Source organism: Manis javanica, chromosome 18, assembly GCF_040802235.1.
Source record: "Manis javanica isolate MJ-LG chromosome 18, MJ_LKY, whole genome shotgun sequence".
In the NCBI taxonomy this organism is placed as follows: Eukaryota; Metazoa; Chordata; class Mammalia; order Pholidota; family Manidae; genus Manis; species Manis javanica.
The window spans coordinates 24,234,807-24,257,615 of NC_133173.1; the positions used below are offsets into that span (position 1 = coordinate 24,234,807).

At 38.2% G+C, this 22,809-nt stretch overlaps 1 protein-coding gene and 1 long non-coding RNA gene across 2 annotated transcripts; one reads left to right on the forward strand and one right to left on the reverse strand.

The window, feature by feature from the left end:
* The first annotated feature begins 319 nt into the window (after positions 1-319).
* LOC118972021 (olfactory receptor 4C16-like) lies at positions 320-1,252 on the forward strand. The gene has a single exon (XM_037016481.2). The coding sequence runs from the start codon at positions 320-322 to the stop codon at positions 1,250-1,252; it is 933 nt and encodes a 310-aa protein (XP_036872376.2).
* A 2,700-nt stretch (positions 1,253-3,952) lies between these two features.
* Positions 3,953-21,959, reverse strand: LOC140847246 (uncharacterized). The gene is made up of 3 exons (XR_012127051.1): positions 21,843-21,959; positions 8,452-8,545; positions 3,953-4,799 (listed from the first exon to the last, which is right to left on the reverse strand). It is a non-coding gene; the product is annotated as an uncharacterized lncRNA (long non-coding RNA).
* Positions 21,960-22,809: the final 850 nt, after the last annotated feature.

Sequence of the window (22,809 nt, forward strand, 5' to 3'; positions counted from 1 at the left end):
ATTTTATATTTGCTAAATTGACAAAATTATCAGAATTTAAAAGCTAATGAGGGGTTGTATTTGAAAAGTGCTGTACGAAAGTATTACATTAACAAGCTTATTTGAGACTCATAGCACCCAAAGAATTGGTCATTAAAAATTGTGGAACAGAGTATTTACTGAAATGACAATAAGAAATCACAAGTAGAATGTACCTGATAAAGAATACTTGATTTTCCTTAAAATATTTCATAATAACTGATTGCATACTACAGTTTAATTTATTTGTTTTTGCAGATAATTCAATCCACACACATCCCTTCTCTTCATTCATGAAATCATGCAGCTGAACAACAATGTGACTGAGTTCATTCTGCTTGGGTTGACCCAGGATCCTGTTAGGAAGAAAATAGTGTTTGTCACTTTCTTGCTTTTCTATTGGGGAATATTAGTAGGTAACTTGCTGATTATTACTACCATCAAGACCAGCCGGGCACTTGGGAGTCCAATGTACTTCTTCCTTTTCTACTTATCATTATCTGATACCTGCTTCTCTACCTCCATTGCCCCCAGAATGATTGTGGATGCCCTTTTGAAGAAGACCACTATCTCTTTCAATAAGTGCATGATACAAGTCTTTTCTTTGCATTACTTTGGCAGCCTGGAGATCTTCATCCTGATCCTCATGGCCGCTGACCGCTATGTGGCCATCTGTAAGCCCCTGCACTATGTGACCATCATGAGTCGGAGGGTCTGCAGTGTGTTGGTGGCTGTGGCCTGGGTTGGGTCTTTTGTGCATTCTTCAGCACAGATTTTTCTGGCCTTGAGTTTACCTTTCTGTGGTCCCAATGTGATTGATCACTATTTCTGTGACTTTCAGCCCTTGTTGAAACTTGCCTGTACAGACACCTACATGGTCAATCTCCTCTTGGTGTCCAACAGTGGGGCCATCTGTACAGTGAGTTTTGTCATGTTGATGTCTTCCTATGTTATCATCTTGCATTCTCTGAGGAACCACAGTGCTGAAGGGAGGAGAAAAGCCCTCTCCACCTGCATCTCCCACATCACTGTGGTCATCTTGTTCTTCGGTCCTTGCATATTTATATACACACGCCCTGCAACCACCTTCCCCATAGACAAGACAATAGCTGTGTTTTATACAATTGGAACACCCTTGCTCAACCCTCTGATTTATACACTGAGGAATGCAGAAGTGAAAGATGCCATGAGGAAATTATGGAGGAAAAAGTTGATCTTAGATGATGAAAGGTGAATAGAAGTTCACATTTTACTTCATGATGTGTGTTGACCTATATTTTCATAGAGAATATGACCTTCCTATTGTAGGGTTATTGAAATCCTAACTTGGAACATGAGAGTTAGTTCCTTCAGGAAAATAAGGAATGTGAATGCTCCTACTGGTTAGTGTTAAGTCAAATTTATGTAGAAGAAGAGACACGGTGTTGTATAAACAGGTATATATTGTCCATTGCCTAGATATTCACCTGTGTTTCTATCTCTCTTGCCTGCCTAGTATCACTGTGGTCTGACTGAATGTTTTCCCTGCTTTTCATCATCGGGATATCTGATGCTATGTGTATTATACAGCTTTCATATTTATAGCCTGGCTAGTTTTACCTCTTTCAAAGTATTCATTTATTAAACACTTCTGTCTCCTCATTTTTGATCATGGCCTTTCAACTTAATTGTTCTTCCTGAGGCAACAGAAAGTGTCAGGTTCAAATAATTGTAGAAGGTCATGTAATAAAACACGATATTAAATCTAGTCATCTCCTTCCTAATTCTTGAGGGCTCATTCCAAATTCTTATTGTTAGTTTTTTTTGGCTCTTCTAGAACAGTGACATAACAGAAATTTAACTCTTCTCAGGTAGGTCTCTGATCTATGAAAATTTGATTATTGCGTTTGTACTCATTAGATTATTCTTTTGGTAAAATCTACTTTATACCCCTATGTTTCTTCCTGCTGACTGGGGGATGGTGGTAAGGTTTGTTTTGAATTGTATAAATTAATCGTATCATTTATAGTCCAAAGTAAGTGTGATATATTATGTACTCTAGGAGTAGAGAGAGTAAGCAGTTGATATTAGTGAATATTAAGATATTAATAGAATAAAACAATGAATGAGATAACCTCAAGGAGGATATTTAGTTTTAAAACAGTAATATATATAAGACAGATATGAATTATGAAAGTGGAGTGTATGTCATCTTTTAAGAAAGAGAAACTATTATTTATGACAGTGTAATGAGGGATATGTAACATAATGCATAAATAAAAACCCATAAAACTGTACAACACAAAGTGTAAGCACTAATATACACTAAAGACTTTAGTACAAATGTAACATTTGTTCATCAATATAACAAGTGTACTAAACTATACAATATGTCAGTAAACAGGAAAACTGTGAGGAAGACAGTAGATATATGAAAACAGGGTTTTTTGGATAATTTTTCTGTACTGAAACTGCTCTGAAATATAATATATTTTAAAAAGTTATATTCACAAGAAAAAGCTTATTTTCTCATTTCCATGCTTAAAAATATATTATTTGAATATTTATGCAAATGTATTATATGAGTACATCCTATGTGCTATACAAATATCATTAATGAAATAGAAGAAAATGTGTGAGAAGTTTTATTGGGACATTATACTTGCAAACATTCACTTAAATAATGTTACTGATCATGAGGAATTTGCATAAAATTCTTTATATTCCATAGGAGAGTCTTTAAGACTTTATACTTACATATCTAAAAAGTATTTTTCATTATTCTTTTCTTTCTCTTTTAAAAATACCACTTTCATGGACATCTTCATGTTAATAAATGCAGAGAAGAATATAATTATGTCTCCAATAATAACAAAATGTGTTTGGGTTTTGCTACAAATGCATGTTACCTAGATATATCAGAGATTCTGATAGGAGGTAAATGTAAATCTACATTTTCAAAGCCTCAGGGAGGATTTTGTGTGCTGGATATAGATGAATAGGTGTAGCACCTAAATGTTTATTTCAAATGTACTAGAGAAATAAAACAACAAATATATAATGGGGAGCTTCATTTAAAATGCTTATTGGATTTTATCTAGAATGATATGAGAAGGCATTTGAGTGATCTGGTTTCATAGGATTAGTCTGATTACCTTATTGAATGAAGAGTGGAAACTGGGATATTAGTGAGGATGATATTGTAGCAGTGTAGAGAACAGATTATAGGAGCTTGGATCAGTGTAGTAATCATGCATATGGTGAGAAAGTCTGCATATGGACAGCTTTCACTTTTGATAGGAATATAAAATTTTACATATACTTTGAATGCAGTTCTAGCTGTTTATCATAAAATTAAATATACATTTAGGATATGTCCCAACAATTCCATTCTTAGTTTTCAAAAGGCATGTTTACAAAATATTTGTACTGCAATGTTTATAGCAACTTTGTGTATATGGAGAAAATCTTGAAACAACCCCAGTGTGCATGCATTAAGAAAGGTTAATCTCTGAGAGAGCATCACACAAAAAGTGGTTTTAATTCAGTGTAAAATGTAACATAAAAGTCATACTTATGTTATATTGAATTATGTGGAATATAGTTACATTATTTTTGTAGTTTTACTTATTAATAGCAATATTTTATTGTAAACCTGAAGACTATAATAAAAGAGCAATAAGAAGTAAAATTTAAAGACCAAGAGTCTCCCCTTCAGTTGAATCATGTTAGTAGCATCAAAATTGACACTGTATCTTAACAACAAGTAAATAAGTAAATAAACTTAAAAATCATCAACTCTTCTGAGATTCACAACAGAAGTCAGGTCACAGGGCAAACTGTTACCACCAAAGTTGGAGAGACAATAAGAACAATACAGCGTATCACAATTTACAGAAATAGGTACCCATGAGCAAAAAGAGCCACTCTAACTAGTGCTGGGTAGGAAAGCCTAAAATGAAATTGACTAATTGCTGGAGGCTCTATATGGACAAGCATTCGAATGACTCAAGATGGACCCTGGCTTTGGAGGCCTCCACATCTTTGTCAGTTTACCTCCTGCAGATGTACTAGTTCTCAGAATGAATATTGGAGAAAAAAATTCTTGCACTTCTGTCAGGGGAGGGGAAAGAAAGCTGTTTTGAGCATTCTGTACTTCTTAGGAAGACCTGCTCTCAGGAGGAACTAGTCAATCAAAGCCAACCTACTGGATTATTATCAGAGGCTAACTGCCTTGGGTGAAGGAAAACACCCAAACTCAGCTGCCATTGGCCATCCTGTCCTGTCCCAGAGGGTGGGTCATGAAGCAAATGTGAAGTTCACAGCACAGAGGCAGCAGCTCACTGAGAGACTGGGATCTGACCCTAGGACTACACAACACTTCCTCTCTCCCTACACCTCACCACCATGTTACAAAAGGCCCATTCACAGCAGTTACTCTTACCCAGTTCATCATGTCTCAGTGACAGTACAAAATTACAAGGCATCCTAAAAGGCAAAAACACACTTTGAAGAGACAATGCAAGCAGTGGAACCCTATTCAGATGTGGCAATGGTTTTAGAATGATCAGATCAGGAATTTTAAGAAACTCTTTTTAATAGGATAAGGGGTTGTCGTAGACATTTTGGCTATGTAACAAAATGACATGCTAGTTGTCTTAAACAGTAGACACTCATTTCTCAAGTACTTGATTCAGGGAAGTCCAAGACCAAGGTGACAGTCATTTCAGTGTCTGGTTGCAGCCATCTTCCTGGTTGACAAATGGCCCTTGTCTTCACATTGCTTCATGGTAGCTGAAAGTCTGGGGAAAGAAATTCCAGTGCAAAATACCTCTAAAAACCAAAATCAGTCAAAGGGAGAAATAAAGTTTAAAATCTCTTTATTGCTTAGAAATAAACAGTCTGGGGCCATTTCTCTTTTGTGCTCCAGCAGAAGCAAAACCAGTCCTCCCCCTCACCTCTCAGGTACATATAGGCCCTCCATTGCCCAGGTAATTACCCACTGATATGGAAATGAACCTCTCTCTACCCCTGAAGAATGATGCAAATGCACTAAAGCCATACTTCTTTCCACCTCTGAATGCCTATTGATATGCAGATGTACTAAATCCAGGAGAGAGGTTCTGGAAATACTATAATTTTTCAGACAGTAGAAAACAAAGAGAAAAGGGAAGCAAGCTTCTGTGACTTTTCCTGTAATGTCAATGATCCCATTCATGAGGGATGCATCCTTATCACTGAGTTACCTCCCAAAAGCCTCCCCTCTTAATACTGTCACATTAGGTGTTAGAAAATGAACATAGGAATTTGAAGTTAACACAAACATTTAGTCCTATTCAAGGATTCTAAAGTAGAAAGTATGCAAGAAAAGTTGGTGCAGGACAGGCCCCTTAAGTTTAAGAATACTTAAGAATGAACCTTAAAGAAATGCAACAGATCAAAAGCACCAACAAAGACAAAAACATACATAAAAGAGAATGTCTTTAATGAACTTATTAGTAAACTGGACAAAGTTAAGGAAAGAATCTCAGACCTTGAGTATGTCTGAGCAGAAACCTCCAAAATGGGAAATAAAAAGAAAAAAATACCAGAAAAAATAAATTAGAACAACTAAGACTAGTAGGACACTTGCAAAAATGATCACATACATGTAATATAAATACTCAAAGAGAAGAAAAGAAGGAAAGAAGAAATATTTGAAGGAATAATGACTGAGACTTTCCCCAAATTATTATCAGACACCAAACCAAGATAAAAGCATATGAATGTATAAATATCACTAGAAAAGTCACATATATAGAGAGATACACATTAATGTAATGAAGTAATAGTGGTACATAAATCACTTTTAGCCCTACTACAAAAGCTTAGGGACAAAAGTATTAAGAGTAACTAAAACCACAGAAAACAGTTAATGCTGTTTTTTAAAATATTAAAAATGTTCGTTGTGACTGTGAGTGAAATCGCAATATTTTCACAATCTCTCACCTGGCTTTGGTGCATCTGCATACCAATAGGTGTTTGCAAGGGGTGGAGAGATTCAGTCCATCTGTTAGGCAGGAAAATAGGTATGAGCGGGGTGGAAAGAGAAAAATGCCAGGAAAGTCCACTGAAAAGACCCAGAATTACTCAATTAAAGCCCAAAAATCCTGGAGCAACTTTGCCTGGAATATTTGAATACTCCCCAGATAAGGGAAGGTCCCTCAGCACCGCCTGTGTCTTTGTTGTGTTAACCACGCAGGCCAGGCTTACTTTTTACCTTTACCTGTATGCTGTTTTTTTCTCCTTCCAGTCCTAATCAAGTGGTTTTTAACCTAGGCAACTAATTTAGCATGCAGGCCCAGCCATAAACAACATGGAAAAGGCAGGAAGGATTCAATTTCAAAGGTTGTCTTTTAATACCCAGGAAGTTAAGAAGTAAAATTCTTAATGTACTCTTTAGCAAGCAGACAATAGCTCAGCCCACCTTGGTGCCTGCAGGCAGCCTTGTTAGATCTGCTCCCAGACCTAGAATGCGGGTATCCCAGGAGAAGGGAGAAATCAGAGGAGGAAGTTCCTTGTTTTAATTCTAAGTATTCGAAGATCACTTAACAGGTCTGTACCCCCAGGCCTTAGTCACATTCCTAAAGAATCTTTAAAAGGGGGGACCCCCAACCTTTTGGAATGCTCCTCTCTGAGGTCGCCTGCACTTTCAAAGTGCATAACTTTTAACTTTTAACTTTCTCCAACCTTTCAAGGCACCTCTCCTTGCTGAGGTGGCCTGTACTTTTTCTCTCAAGTAAATTAAATAATATGTTTACTCGACTTCACTCCTGTGTCTCTGTCCTTCAGTTGTTTGTCACAGTGGGGACAAGGACTGAGGAAAATACACAACGCTCCCCAACACACCTACATTTCTATAGGTAATCACAGGGGTGTGTAAAGGTTTATCTGGACAGAAGAGTTTGGGTGGAGCTATCTTCTGCTGCAGCCTGGTCAAGAGACAGGACTACTGCTTGTAAGAAATAAACAGGTTTCTTGGCTTTATTAGTCCCTTTGCCTGATTTCAGTTTTAGAGGTAGTTTGCCCCAGAATTTTCCCCCTGGAGTTACAGTGACATCAGACAAAGTATGAAAGGTTACTGAAATGTAGTTGTTGTAATTTGAATGAAGTTAAATCATTATCACCACAAATAAACTGTTATAATAATAATGTTTATACAAGTCTCATGTTTACCACAAAGAAAAAAGATAATAGATTTTAAAAAGATGAAAAGATTCAAGATAATTCACTGAAAAAATCATATCCCAAAGACAGCAAGAGGAACAAAAGAACTAATAAAGAGGCAGTAACAATTACATTTAATATAATTGAATGAAACTCATAAATCTAAAGGCATACAGTAGATGAATGAATAACATACATGTATCTATCTATATGGTCTACAAGAGACACAGTTTAAATTTAAGGACACACAGGCTGAAAAAGAAGGGATGGAAAAAAGATATTCCACACACATGGTAAATAGGATGGTTAAACTAATACCAGATTAAAAATAAGATAAAAAGGCAAAGATGATTAAAAATGACAAAAGGTCATTGTCACAGGGAATTATAACAAATACAAATATTTATGTACCCCAAAACAGAGCACCAAAATATATAAAACAAATATTGAATCATCTGAAGTGACAGAGACCAGAATACCATAGTAGTAGTGAGACAGGGACCATAGATGTAGTCAGAGTAGGGTGAGGGCCTCTGGAGGGGGAAGGGTGAGATATTTGCAGCCAGAGCAATGTAACTACATGAAGGAAACCCCCCTGCTAAAACTCTATGTTAAACACTGAGCTCTAGAATCATTCTTCAGTGAGATCAGTTAATGTTCCCCAGATAAAGAAGAGTAGCACATGTTTTATTATGCTAACCATTTATAATCATGTGTAAGATTCTCTTTAGCATACAAAAAGGCCGAGGCCTATGTGCTGTCTTTCTCCTTCAGATCTGATGAAGGGATTTTGCAAACTGGGCAACTAATTTAGCAAGTAAGCCCAGGCATAAACAACACAGTAAAAGGCAGGAAGGTTTCCACCTTAAAGATAAGATTGCATTTTAATACCCAAGAAGTTAAGAAGCTAGAAATTCTTAACTTACTCTTTAGCAAACAATACCTCAGCCTACCTTGGGGGGCTGAGCAGGTGGCCTTGTTTCCTGTGCCCCCAGACCAAGATGCTGGTATCTCATGGAGAAATAATCAGAGGAATTTGCTTGTGTTAAGTTAATTCTAAATATTCAGAGAGCACTTAACAAGTCCACACCCCTAAGTTTTTTTCATGTTCTTGAAAAATCCTCAACTGTCTATAAAACCCCTTAGACACTGCACCACTATGGACACTCTTGTCCCCTCCTGGCATGAGCCAGGAGCTCTGTCCTTTCACTTTATCTCTAAATAAAAGCCTGTACCTTGCTCTCCTACCTTGACTGTGAAGCTCATTCTTCAGCTCCGCAAACAAGAACCCTGGCATCAGTAGGAGGTATTGATACCTCACTCACAAAAATGGGCAGATCATCTGGACAGAAATTCAATAAGGAGTCAGTAGATTAGAATAACGCAATTGATAAAATTTACCTTATAGACATTTCCATAACATTCCACTAACAGCAGCACTACACATATTCTTTCCAAGTGCACAGAATTTTTTCCAGGGTAGTCCACACAGTAGGGCACAAAACAAGTCAACTTCTTAATTTAAGGAGGTTGAAATCATTTCAAGTACCTTTTGTGAGTGCAATAGAATGAAATTGGAAGTCGGTAAGAAAAAGAAGCAGAAAAATTCACAAATTCATAGAAATAAAAATATGTACTTGAACAATCACTGAGCAAAGAATAATCAAAGGAAAATGGGAACTATCTCAAGACAAATGAAAATGAAAACACAACATGCAAACTATATGTGATAAACCAAAAGTATTGCTAAAAGAAAAGTTAATGGTGACTAACACCTAAAATTAAAAAGAAGAAATAGCTCAAGCAAACAAAGTAACATTACACCTCAAGGAACTAGAAGCAGGACAAATTTAACCTGAAGTTAATGGAAAGAAGGAAAAAATAAAGATTAGAGCAGAAATATATAAGTAGATAATAGTAAAACAACATAAAAGTTAATGAGAATAAGAGTTGATTCCTTAAAAGATAAAATCAACAAACCCTTGGAGAGACTAGAAATGGCAAAAAAGACAGGACTCAAGTGAGTAAATAAAATTGAAAAGGAGACATTGCAGCCAATGCCAAAAAATGAGAAACATTATAAGGAACTTTATAAATAACTATACACCAAAAATAAATCAGATAACAGGAGAAATGGATAAATTCCTAAAAGTATGTAGCCTACCAAGACTAAATCAAGAATAAATATAAATACTTAGTAGACCAATAACTAACAGGGAATAGAATCACTAACCAAAGTGTTCCTGCAAAAAAAAAAGGATCACATGGCTTTATAAGTGAACTGTACTAAACATATAAAGAAAAGTAATATCAATCCTTCCTAAACTCCTCCAATAAATAGAAGAGGGAATATTTTCAAAATCTTCTTATTAGGCCAGCATCAGTCTGATATTAAAGCTGACAAAGACACAAAGAAAGAAAACTACAGGCCAATATATCTGATGAAAGCAGATGCAAAATATTAAACACATTTTAGCAAATTGAATTCAACAGCTCATTAAAAAGACCATTCACCATGGCCAAGTGGGACAAATACCTGGGATGCAAGATTGATTCCACATATGCAAATCAATCTATGTTCACTATGTAAGCAGAATGAAAGATAAAAATTACATCATCATCTCAATAGATGCAGAAGAGTTTTCACATCCTCTTATAATTAAAAAAACTCTTAAATTAGGTACAGAGACAATTTGTCTCACCATAATAAAGTTCAAATATGAAAAACCCACAGCTCACATTATATTAAAAAAAATTGAAAGCCTAACTCTAAAATTTGGAAGATGGTGAAGAAGCACACTCTCTCCACTTCTCTTAAAAATGGTATTGGAAGTAGGAGCCACAGCAGTTATGCAAATAATAATAAATATGTTGTGCCCAAAGTCATGAATCCCAGAAGACCACCAAGGACCCAACACCAATGCAAAAGCAAAGAGCCTTTATTCAAGCTAGCTCAAGCTCAATCTTTCATCTACACCAACACAGTGGCAAGACACCAGAGAAAGAGAGTGAGTTTCAATACCACAAAGGTTTTATGGGGTTCTAGGGCAGTTGATGGGGTAATGGTCGTGGCTCTGGCTGATTGGCTGGATCTAGGGGTAGTTGGTGGCGTGATAGGTCGTGGCTCTGGTCAATTGGCAGGGTCTAAGCATGGTGGGTGAATTCCTTGCTGACTGGAGAGGAGAGAGACCAAGCTTCGATTGGGTGAAATAGGATCCGGGTCCGGATTGGCTGAAATAGGATCCAGGTCCCCATTGGCTGAGGTAGGATCTGGGTCCCAATTGGCTGGAATAGAATCTGGGAGCTTGCCCTTTCATTCCCCCTTTTCTCTGGATCCTAAGAAGGGACCCAATCATGGGTCTAATAAGGTTTTGCAGTTGTAAGGAGATAAAGGCTGATTCTGTTGTCTTAGCACCATTAGCTGGACTGTATCAATTCTATCTTTAATAAAAGTTATCAGTTTATTGAGGATACATGGTCTAAAGGTAACAAGATTACTAGGGGCTTGTATTGAGCATGGAGGACTATCAGTTGGATGGCCCCCACATGGTCTCTGACAATCTGGACCAGCCTGTTGATGATACAGGGCCCAAGGTTTAGTAAAAGGAGTAGGATGGCAAGGGGTCCTTGAATATTAAAGATAATTTCCTGCCTTGATTTCCTTGGGACACTGGCACCTTGGTTCAGGTGCACATCAAAAGACTGCATGCCCAGCCTCTAAGTAGGGCTGAGATATTATCTATTTGCTAAAGAATCCTGCCTTTTACTATGCCATGTAAAGCTGGGTCTGCATGCTAAATCAGTTGCTCAGCTCGCAAAATTACCGAGTCAGATCTGAAGGAGGGAAGACAACACATAGGCCTGGGCCTTTTAGTATGCTAAAGTGAAACTTATACATGATTACAAATGATTAGCATAATAAAACAGGTGCTACTCTTCTTTATCTGGGGAACATTAACTGATCTCACTGAAGAATTATTCTAGAGCTTAATGTTCAACATAGTTTTAGTAGGGGGGGTTTCCAGCATGTAGTTACGTTGCTCTGATTACAAATATCCTGCCTTGCTTTCTCCAGAGGCTCTCTCTCACTTTATTCTGTCTAAGCCTATGGTCCTGGTCTCATTCTCTCCTCTACAGATAGAGACCCTAGCTGCTGCTGGGAAAAGGGGCAATGACCGCACTGGCTGCTTCATGCTGAGAAGGGGGGTGCAGTAAAGGGTGCAGCTAGGTCTCCATCACTGGTCAGTTGAGAGGGCCTCAGAAGGTTGGTGCTTCTATTCTGGGTTTCTTTTCTATTACTATTTGCAGTTTTGTGGCTTCTAGGCAAGATAAAACAAATTGTGTTATTAGGTTAAGTAGCAATATCTGGAGTTGGATCTCCTATTCTGGAAGGACAAACTTGATGAGATTAAGAATGCATGGCTGAATATGAGAACTAGAAATATGAAGACTCTAATTGAGAATCATAGTCAGGTATTATGGGGAAACTAGAATTCTGGATATTAAGATTTAGTATAGATAAGGCAGCATTATTGAAACAACACTTTTCTCTAAAATCACCCTTATTTTTATTAGAATTAGCCAGATTAAGAAAACAACAGTTGGCTTGATTATTTGCATGAGTGCAGCAAGAAGAGCAATTGGTTACATAGGCTCTTTTAAACGTGCCTTGCTGGAACTTTTTGTAAGGAATTTCAGATTGAACTTTTAAAGGCCTCTTGAGGCCAGACAGCCAAGCCAGACTTGCCATCAGGTTTTGCCTGCAGTACCTGTAGATTTGGGTGAGTTCTTCTCTTCTCAAGGTCCCCGAGACATCTTGAGGTTCTTGAACCTGCCAGGAAGTGACCTTCCTTATGCACCTGGTAAGGCTGCCGGGAACCCTGTAAGCAAGGTACCAGGCCAGTTTTTCTAAGGGGCTTTGTTGGCTTTATAAAGTCAACCTTAGTTCCTTAAAGCTGTCCATATCTGAGTTTATGCATGTGTCTATCAGGTATAACATTCCAGTCAAAGCCTTGGTAGTATAACCTGTGTTTTTAATTGGTCCTCTTACAAGGAATGCAGGTTCTTATTGAACTTATGCAAATAAACATACTGCCATGAAACATAAAAATACTGAAAGCTTTTAAATTATTGAGGGGTCAGGTAGAGAGAAAGATAAATGTTTCAAATCTGCTTATAAAGCTATTGTCATTCATGAAACCATTGTCAGTTTAAGAGAAAAAGCTTAAAACACTTTATCAGCAACATCTGAAACAAAAAGTCACAAAACTATCTTCCTTAGTTCACTTAATCCTATATAACCAATACCTGTTCTGCTGAAATCTAGTTCTTTACTAGTGTAGGAGTAATAAAACAGTGACTATAAATGGCGAAAGACTTACAAATGACAATGGTTAAAGATCTGATGAGGAGGCAGAGCCAAAATGGCAGCGTGAGTAGGACAGTGGGAATCTCCTCCCAAAAACATATATATTTTTGAAAATACAACAAATATAACTAATCCTAAAAGAGAGACCAGAAGACACAGGACAACAGCCGGACTACATCCATATGTACAAGAGCCCAGCACCTGGTGAAAGGGGTAAGATACAACCCCCGGCCCGGCGGGAAGCGAGCACACCTCCCCCCAGCTCCCGGCGGGAGGGAGAGGGAGCCCAGGACTGCTAAACACCCAGCCACAGCCACCCGCACCAGAGTGCAGACACAGTGCATGTGTGGAGGGCTGGAAACTAGGGAAACAGGGCAGCAAGACCTCTGAGCAGGTTCCAAAGCTGATGCCCCTGTGACACAGAAAAGCGAGTGCTTTTTAAAAGTCTTAAAGGGACAGGGACAGGGACATAACAGCTGGATGGAAAAAACACAGGTCATAGCCCAGTGGCTGGAAATTACAGGGAAAACTGGGCACACTAACCCTCTGGGCAACAGCTCTGAGACCCCTCACGGAAGTAAACAGCCAAATAGCCCCCCTGTCCATTATCCCTCAGGGCACTGCAAAAGCAGAGAAGAAGCCTAAGGCAGACCACACCCTCATAAAGGGAGATTCCTCCACACAGGCCGGGCAAGACATAAAGACCCAGTCTACACACAATTACCCAACACAAGCCACTAGGGGTTGCAGTTGTCCCAGTAAAGAAAGACCAGTAGCAAGGGAAAAGTTTGGCCCTCCCAGCTGACAGTCAATAGCACCTGTCAACATGAAAAGGCAAAAAATATGATCCAGACAAGACTAACCCAGACAGCTTCGGCATCTGCCACATCTTCCCCTGAGAAGGAACCTGGGGAGATAGACTTAACCAGTCTTCCTGAAAAAGAATTCAAAACAAAAGTCATAACCATGCTGATGGACTTGCAGAGAAAACTGCAAGAACTAAGGAAGGAGAATACAGAAATAAAACAAGCCCTGGAAGGACTTCAGAACAGAATGGACAAGATGCGATATACCATTAATGGCCTAGAAAACAGAGAACAGGTACGCAGAGAAGCTGATGCAGAGAGAGATAAAAGGATCTCCAGGAATGAAACAATTCTAAGAGAGCTGAGTGACCATTCGAAACAAAACAATATATGCATTATAGGGGTACCGGAAGAAGAAGAGAGAGAAAAAGGGATAGAAAGTGTCTTTGAAGAAATAATTGCCGAAAGCTTCACCAAAGAAGGGGAAGAAAGGGCTTCTCAGACCACAGAGGTACACAGAACTCCCAGGACAAGGGATCCAAGGAGGGCAACACCAAGACACATAATAATTAAAATGGCAAAGATCAAACAGAAGGACAAAGTATTAAAGGCAGCCAGAGAGAAAAAAAAGGTTTCCTACAAAGGAAAACCCATCAGGCTATCATCAGACTTCTCAACAGAAACCCTACAGGCCAGAAGAGAATGGCATGATATACTTAATGCAATGAAACAGAAGGGCCTCGAACCAAGACTACTGTATCCAGCATGAATATCATTTAAATATGAAGGAGGGATTAAACAATTCCCAGACAAGCAAAAGTTGAGGGAATTTGCCTCCCACAAACCACCTCTACAGGGCATCCTATAGGGAGTGCTCTAGATGGGAGCACTCCTAAAAAGAGCACAGAACAAAACACCCAACATATGAAGAACGGAGGAGGAGGAATAAGAAGGGAGAGAAATAAAGAATCATCAGACCGTGTTTATAATAGCCCAACAAGCGAGTTAAGTTAGACAGTAAGACAGTAAAGAAGCTGACCCTGTACCTTTGGTAACCACAAACTTAAAGCCTGCAATGGCAATAAGTTCATACCTCTAAATAATCACCCTAAATGTAAATGGATTGAATGCATCAATCAAAAGACACAGAGTAATAGAATGGATAAAAAAGCAAGATCCATCCATATGCTGCTTACAAGAGACTCACCTCAAACCCAAAGACATGCACAGACTTAAAGTCAAGGGATGGAAAAAGATATTTCATGCAAACAACAAAGAGAAGAAAGCAGGTGTTGCAATTCTGGTATCAGACAAAACAGACTTCAAAATAAAGAAAGTAACAAAAGACAAAGAAGGACATTAATTAATGATAAAGGGCTCAGTCCAACAAGAGGATATAACCATTATAAATATATATGCACCCAATACAGGAGCACCAACATACCTGAAACAAATACTAACAGAACTAAAGGAGGAAATGGAATGCAATGCATTCATTCTAGGAGACTTCAACACACCACACACTCCAAAGGACAGATCCACCAGACAGAAAATAAGTAAGGACACAGAGGCACTGAACAACACACTAGAACAGATGGACCTAATAGACATCTACAGAACTCTACATCCAAAAGCAACAGGGTACACAATCTTCTCAAGTGCACATGGAACATTCTCCAGAATAGATCACATACTCGGCCACAAAAAGAGCCTCAGTAATTCAAAAAGATTGAAATCTTACCAACCAACTTTTCAGACCACAAAGGCATAAAACTAGAAATAAACTGTCCAAAGAAAGCAAAAAGGCTCACAAACAAATGGAGACTTAACAACACGCTCCTAAATAATCAATGGATCAATGACCAAATCAAAATGGAGATCCAGCAATATATGGAAACAAACGACAACAACAACACAAAGATCCAACTACTGTGGGATACAGCAAAAGCAGTCTTAAGAGGAAAGTATATAGCAATCCAGGCATATTTAAAAAAGGAAGAACAATCCCAAATAAATGGTCTAATGTCATAATTATCAAAATTGGAAAAAGAACAACAAATGAGGCCTAAGGTCAGCAGAAGGAGGGACATAATAAAGATCAGAGAAGAAATAAATAAAATTGAGAAGAATAAAACAATAGGAAAAATCAATGAAACCAAGAGCTGGTTCTTTGAGAAAACAAACAAAATAGATAAGCCTCTAGCCAGACTTATTAAGAGGAAAAGAGAGTCAAAACAAATCAACAGTATCAGAAATGAGAAAGGAAAAATCACAACGGATCCCACAGAAATACAAAGAATTATTAGAGAGTACTATGAACACCTATATGCTAACAAGCTGGGAAACCTAGGAGAAATGGACAACTTCCTAGAAAAATGCAACCTTCCAAGACTGACCCAGAAAGAAACAGAAAATCTAAACAGACCAATTACCAGCAATGAAATTGAAGTGGTAATCAGAAAACTACCAAAGAACAAAACCCCTGGGCCAGATGGATTCACCTTGGAATTTTATCAGACCTACAGGGAAGACATAATACCCATTCTCCTTAAAGTTTTCCAAAAAATAGAAGAGGAGGGGATACTCCCAAACTCAATCTATGAAGCTAATAACACCCTAATACCAGGCGAAGACCCCACCAAAAAAGAAAACTACAGACCAATATTCCTGATGAATGTAGATGCAAAAATACTCAACAAAATATTAGCAAACTGAATTCAAAAATACATCAAAAGGATCGTACACCATGACCAAGTGGGATTCATCCCAGGGATGCAAGGCTGGTACAACTTTCGAAAGTCCATCAACATCATCCACCACATCAACAAAAAGAAAGACAAAAACCACATGATCAACTCCATAGATGCTGAAAAAGCATTTGACAAAGTTCAACATCCATTCATGATAAAAACTCTCAGCAAAATGAGAATAGAGGGCAAGTACCTCAACATAATAAAGGCTGTTTATGATAAACCCACAGCCAACATTATATTGAACAGCGAGAAGCTGAAAGCTTTTCCTCTGAGATCGGGAACTAGACAGGGATTCCCACTCTCCCCACTGTTATTTAACATATTACTGGAGGTCCTAGCCACAGCAATCAGACAAAACGAAAAAATACGAGTAATCCAGATTGGTAAAGAAGAAGTTAAGCTGTCACTACTTGCAGATGACATGATACTGTACATAAAAATCCCTAAAGACTCCTCTCCAAAACTACTAGAACTGATATCAGAATACAGCAAAGTTGCAGGATACAAAATTAATGCACAGAAATTTGTGGCTTTCCTACACACTAACAATGAACCAACAGAAAGAGAAATCAGGAAAAAAGCCTCATTCACAATTGCATCAAAAAAAATAATAAAATACCTAGGAATAAACCTAACCAAATAAGTGAAAGACTTTTACTCTGAAAACTACAAGTCACTCTTAAGAGAAATTAAAGGAGACTAACAGATGGAAACTCATCCCATGATCGTGGCTAGGAAGAATTAATATCATCAAAATGGCCATCCTTCCCAAAGCAATATACAGAATTGATGCAATCCCTATGAAACTACCAGCAACATTGTACAATGAACTGGAACAAATAATTCAAAAATTCCTATGGAAACACCAAAGACCTCAAATAGCAAAAGCAATCCTAAGAAGAATAAAGTAGTGGGGATCTCACTCCCCAACTTCAAGCTCTACTATAAAGCCATAGTAATCAAGACAATTTGGTACTGGCACAAGAACAGAGCCAGAGACCAATGGAACTGACTAGAGAATCCAGACATTAACGCAGACATATATGGTCAATTAACATTTCATAAAGGAGCCATGGACATACAATGGCGAAATGACAGTCTCTTCAACAGATGGTGCTGGCAAAACTGGACAGCTACATGTGGGAGAATGAAACTGGATCATTGTCTAATCCCATATACAAAAGTAAATTCAAAATGGATCAAAGACCTGAATGTAAGTCATGAAACCATTAAACTCTTGGAAAAAAACATAGGCAAAAATCTCCTGGACATAAACATGAGTGACCTCTTCTTGAACATATCTCCCCAGGCAAGGAAAACAACAGCAAAAATGAACAAGTGGGACTATATTAAGCTGAAAAGCTTCTGTACAGCAAAAGACACCATCAATAGAACAAAAAGGAACCCTACAGTATGGGAGAATATATTTGAAAATGACAGATCTGATAAAGGCTTGACGTCCAGAATATATAAAGAGCTCACATGCCTCAACAAACAAAAAACAAATAACCCAATTAAAAAATGGGCAGGCGAACTGAACAGACAGTTCTCCAAAAAAGAAATACAGATGGTCAACGGACACATGTAAAGATGCTCCACATCGCCAATTATCAGAGAAATTCAAATTTAACCTACAATGAGGTATCACCTCACACCAGTAAGGATGGCTGCCATCCAAAAGACAAACAACAACAAATGTTGGTGAGGCTGTGGAGAAAGGGGAACCCTCCTACACTGCTGGTGGGAATGTAAATTAGTTCAACCATTTGGAAAGCATTGTGGAGGTACATCAAAATGCTCAAAACAGATTTACCATTTGACCCAGGAATTCCACTCCTAGGAATTTACCCTAAGAATGCAGCAATCAAGTTTGAGAAAGACAGATGCACCCCTATGTTTATCGCAGCACTATTTACAGTAGCCAAGGATTGGAAGCAACCTAAATGTCCATCAATAGATGAATGGATAAAGAAGATGTGGTACATGTACACAATGGAATACTACTCAGCCATAAGAAGAGGGCAAATCCTCCCATTTGCAGCAACATGCATGGAGCTGGAGGGTATTATGCTCAGTGAAATAAGCCAAGCAGAGAAAGAGAAATACCAAATGATTTCACTCATCTGTGGAGTATAAGAACAAAGGAAAAACTGAAGGAACAAAACAGTAGCAGAATCACAGAACCCAAGAATGGACTAACAGGTACCAAAGGGAAAGGGACTGGGGAGGATGGGTGGGTAGGGAGGGATAATGGGGGGAAGTGGAAGGGGGCTATGAAGCATGCATGGGGGGTGGGAGAAAGGGGAGGGCTGTACAACACAGAGAAGACAAGTAGTGATTCTACAACATTTTGCTATGCTGATGGACAGTGACTGTAAAGGGGTTTATAGGGGGGACCTGGTATAGTGGAGAGCCTAGTAAACATAATGTTCGTCATGTAAGTGTAGATTATACACAATGGTATAAAGGGCATATAAAAGTGTAGGCAAAGGGTCTGTTTGTGTTTATACAGAGGATCAAAGCCTAATTTGGCTACCCAGAAAGTGAACTAAGATACGATATGAAAAAGAACCTCCAGCATCACCACTCTCTGGAAGACTCATACCAAAAGATGATCATCAAAAAACCCCAACAAAGATCCATGCACTGCTGCAGGTGTAGATGCACTCATCCCACCGGTTCCTGGACTTGCCATGGGAATGAAGAAGGAGATATCTAAGCTGGATCTATACTGTTGGAACTCAACCAAGAATTAGGAGAAGTACAAATTGTAGCGCTCCAAAATCTTACAACTACAGACTATCTACTCTTAAGAGAACATATGGGATGTGAACAGTCCCCAGGAATGGGCTGTTTTAATTTGTCTGATTTCTCTCAGACTGTTCAAGTTCAGTTGGACAATATCCACCATATCATAGATAAGTTTTCACAAATGCCTAAGGTGCCTAACTGGTTTTCTTGGTTTCACTGGAGATGGCTGGTAATTATAGGTCTGCTTTGGTTATGTTACTGTACTTCTATTATGTTAATGTGTGTACACAATTTAATTAGTAGTTTAAAACCTATACATGCTGAAGTAACTCTACAAGAAGATATGTCAAAGAATTAATCAATCTTCCCATGTTTTCTTCCACCTGCTACTTCTATAGCTTTTCTTCTTCCTTCCTAATTACAACCCTTAAATAGAATTCGTACCTCATATCGAATTTACTGAGTATCATAATTCTTCCAAGTGGTAAAGATACCTCAAGACAAATGCTGGACATAGAGGCCACAGGGCATAAATCTGCAAAGATGTAAAAAGCTAACCTTTTCAAACAATAAGGCTTCTCTCTCACTTACCAACTTTACATTTCCCTGTATGGCCCCAGAAGATGACTGGTTAGCCAGAGACGGGTAAGATTCCTCAAGGGAGGAACAACCTAAGACAGGCACAGTCACAGGGGGGCCATTAGGTGAGAAATTGGGGATCAACAGAGGTGAGGCTTAGAACCTCACCCCCCCTTTTTTGAGAGAAATCTGCTGCATCCGTGGATGTTTTATTGCCCTTGTCTAGCTTGGATTAACACTTAGTCTACAGGCACACACCTGATCATCTACATTTGCTCTCTTACAACACTAAACTATGTTTTCTACCTTTATCTTGCATCTACCTACCACTTCAGCATTTTATTAAAAATAATAATAATAATAAAGAGAGAAATGTGGTATCCACATATAAATCAAGTATAAAAATCAAACAAATATTCATATTTGAACTGATTGTTTATAGTTAATAATGCATTATCAAAACTGAAAGTTTCTGTCATGACAGCCCTTGTACTGTTCACCATGTAACTTATTCACTATGTAAGAATTTGTTCTCCATGTAAGAACTTGTTTGTTAAGATTCAGAAGATTGGAGACTGATGAAAATTAGGCTTGGGGTGGATTAATGATTGTACATTGAGCATGGACTCCCCTATACAGAATTTTATTGTTGTTAACAACCATTTGATCAATAAATATGAGAGATGCCCTCTAAAAAAAAAGTACAGACTTCCAATTGTAAAATAAATAAGTAACCGGGATGTAATGTATAGCGTAAGTAATATAGTCAAAATATTGTAACAACTTTGTATGGTAATAGCTGGTAGCTAGAATTATCATGCATATAAGTGTTGATTCACTGTGTTGTACGCCTGAAACTAATGTAATACTGTGTGTCAACTACCCGTCAAGAAAAAAAAATAGATCTGATGAGTGCTTACTGCAAGCAGTTGACATAAGGAAATTCGGATATTTCTGTAACAAAAGAAACATTTAGTAACAAAGTTTAGCATCATTCCCTTTGACAGTGCTTTCTAGGTAATTAAGCTGGTATGTATATATCAGATAAATAAGCCAAATTAGTCAAATACTTTCTCCAATGAGAAAAAAAATTCCTCTGACATGTTCCAGGGGCCCTCTGGAAAATATCAGAGTTAACTAGAGTTAAAAGTACCTTTTTGAATTTGATTTTGGGAAGTTGTCAGAAGAAAGTTTATTTGGCACTTGCTTAAATAGTACTATAGGTCACTGTGAAGCAATACTTATCTATTTAACCAGAATGACAAAATACCTCAAAGGCAAATAAAGAAGTTTACACAGTTGCTAGCAAACTTTAGCTTTTAGTCTTTTTAATATTAAGATGTCATTTTCTTAAATACTCAGACAACTCATTGAGACTTTAAGCATGAGAAACTTCTTTGATAAAACAATTAGAAAGCCTTTTGCAATCTTTCAACATTAAGAGCAGACTAACAGTTTAAGAAAACTTTGTCTTTTTAACTGAAAACAAAATTCTAAGTTTGCTGTGTATTTGATACCAAGACTCATTTGCTTTAATTTTATATAGCATGACCATATTAAATTCTTCTAAAACTTTCTACAACCTTCTTCTTATATTTAGAGTTCTCCCTCTAAATAAACAGCTGTACTTTAGAACAAAGTTACTTTCTATTATGAAATGACACATTTTTTATCATGCAGAAATGTTTTCTTTATTACTTTAATTAGTTTAAATTAGAACTTAAAACCATTAGGTACCTTAATTTCTAGTGAACACTGAGAAGCAGGCTATTGTAAACTGTTACACTAGCATTCTTTAGATTGAAAAATTGATGAACATTTTATAATTTCTGTAACTATGAGCTTTACAGCACAATCTCTCACTAAACATAATATCAAGTTAGCAAAACTTTAAGATTTTAGGTTACTACAAAGATTCACAGGCTGCAGGTAGGTATACACACTGTAGCACACAATTAAAAAGGTGTTCACTTGCCACACTCATTTAGTTCACTCATTCGTAGCAATGCTAGATTACTTACAAGACCTTTACTGAATATTAGACAAAGCCAAGCCTTTGAGAATTTTATTCTTAAAAGATTGAGCAGGTGACATTGACTTAAATGAATTTAGGTAAACTTTAGGCAGCTGATAACTACAAGGACATGTGCGCCTCAGCCAAACTCAAATTAGCATTAATGCTTAACATTTTTTATCAGATTTTCTGGAAGTTTTTGAATGCCCAATTTTCACAAGCGCTTGTCTTTAAATCAATTTCACTAATACCATCCGGAGGTAGAAAGACATTTTCATTTACACACTTAAACACACAAACATACAGACTGAGACATAATGATAAGGTTCCCTCTGGCAGCCATCCAACATTGAAAACTGGCTACTCACTAGAACAAAAAGTCTGCCACGGACCCTTCTGGACTTCCACACTGAGGTTGTTAGCTCTTCCCCTGATATCTTTAACCTGTAAAAGAGTGGTTGGATTAAATGTTCCCTCTGGCAGCCAGCCAACATTAAAGGACAGCCACGCAGAGGTGCAGAAAACACGAAATTTTCCCTTCCTGACGTCTGTGTTCAAATTGTGAGCTCTCTCCCTAATGTCTGAGAAAAATGGTCTGTCATGAGAGACAAGGGGGTTGTCTGCATCTGTCCCATTTCTTCTGTCAACAAGTCTAAGACAAGCATGACAAACAACAAACTGGCACCTACAGAGAAGAATCTGCCATGGCCGTGGAGGCAAAACTGAAAGTAAGTTGAGGGTCTGTCAGACTGCAGCGGCAGCTGACTTTCCTCACAGATGAGGACCTCATCCTCCAGACGGGGGCAAGGGATGTCTCCCAAGACCCCTGGTCGGCGATCTGCCAGTGCATCCGCCTAAGTCAATGTAAACCCAGATACAGATTGGAGCTCCTACAGGCTTATACAGGCTTGTTCATGAACAAAAACAGTGAGACACAGATAAAGACAGAGTGAGACACAGGTAGACAAGGACAGATAACTGAGTGCACTCAGTAGCTGGCACAGGGCCCTCCGAGTCAGTAGTCCTGGGGGTCTCTGGGATCCCAGACGAGCCCCCAAACGTTGTGCCCAAAGTCACGAATCACAGAAGACCACCAAGGAGCCAACATTAATGCAAAAGTAAAGAGACTTTATTCAAGCTAGCTTGAGCTCAATCTCTCATCTACACTAATGCAGTGTCAAGATGCCAGAGAAAGAGAGCAAGTTTCAATACCACAAAGGTTTTATGGGGTTCTAGGGCAGTTGGTGGGGTGATGGTCGGGTCTCTGGCTGATTGGCTGGATCTAGGGTTAGTTGGTGGGGTGATAGGTCATGGCTCTGGTCAATTGGCAGGGCC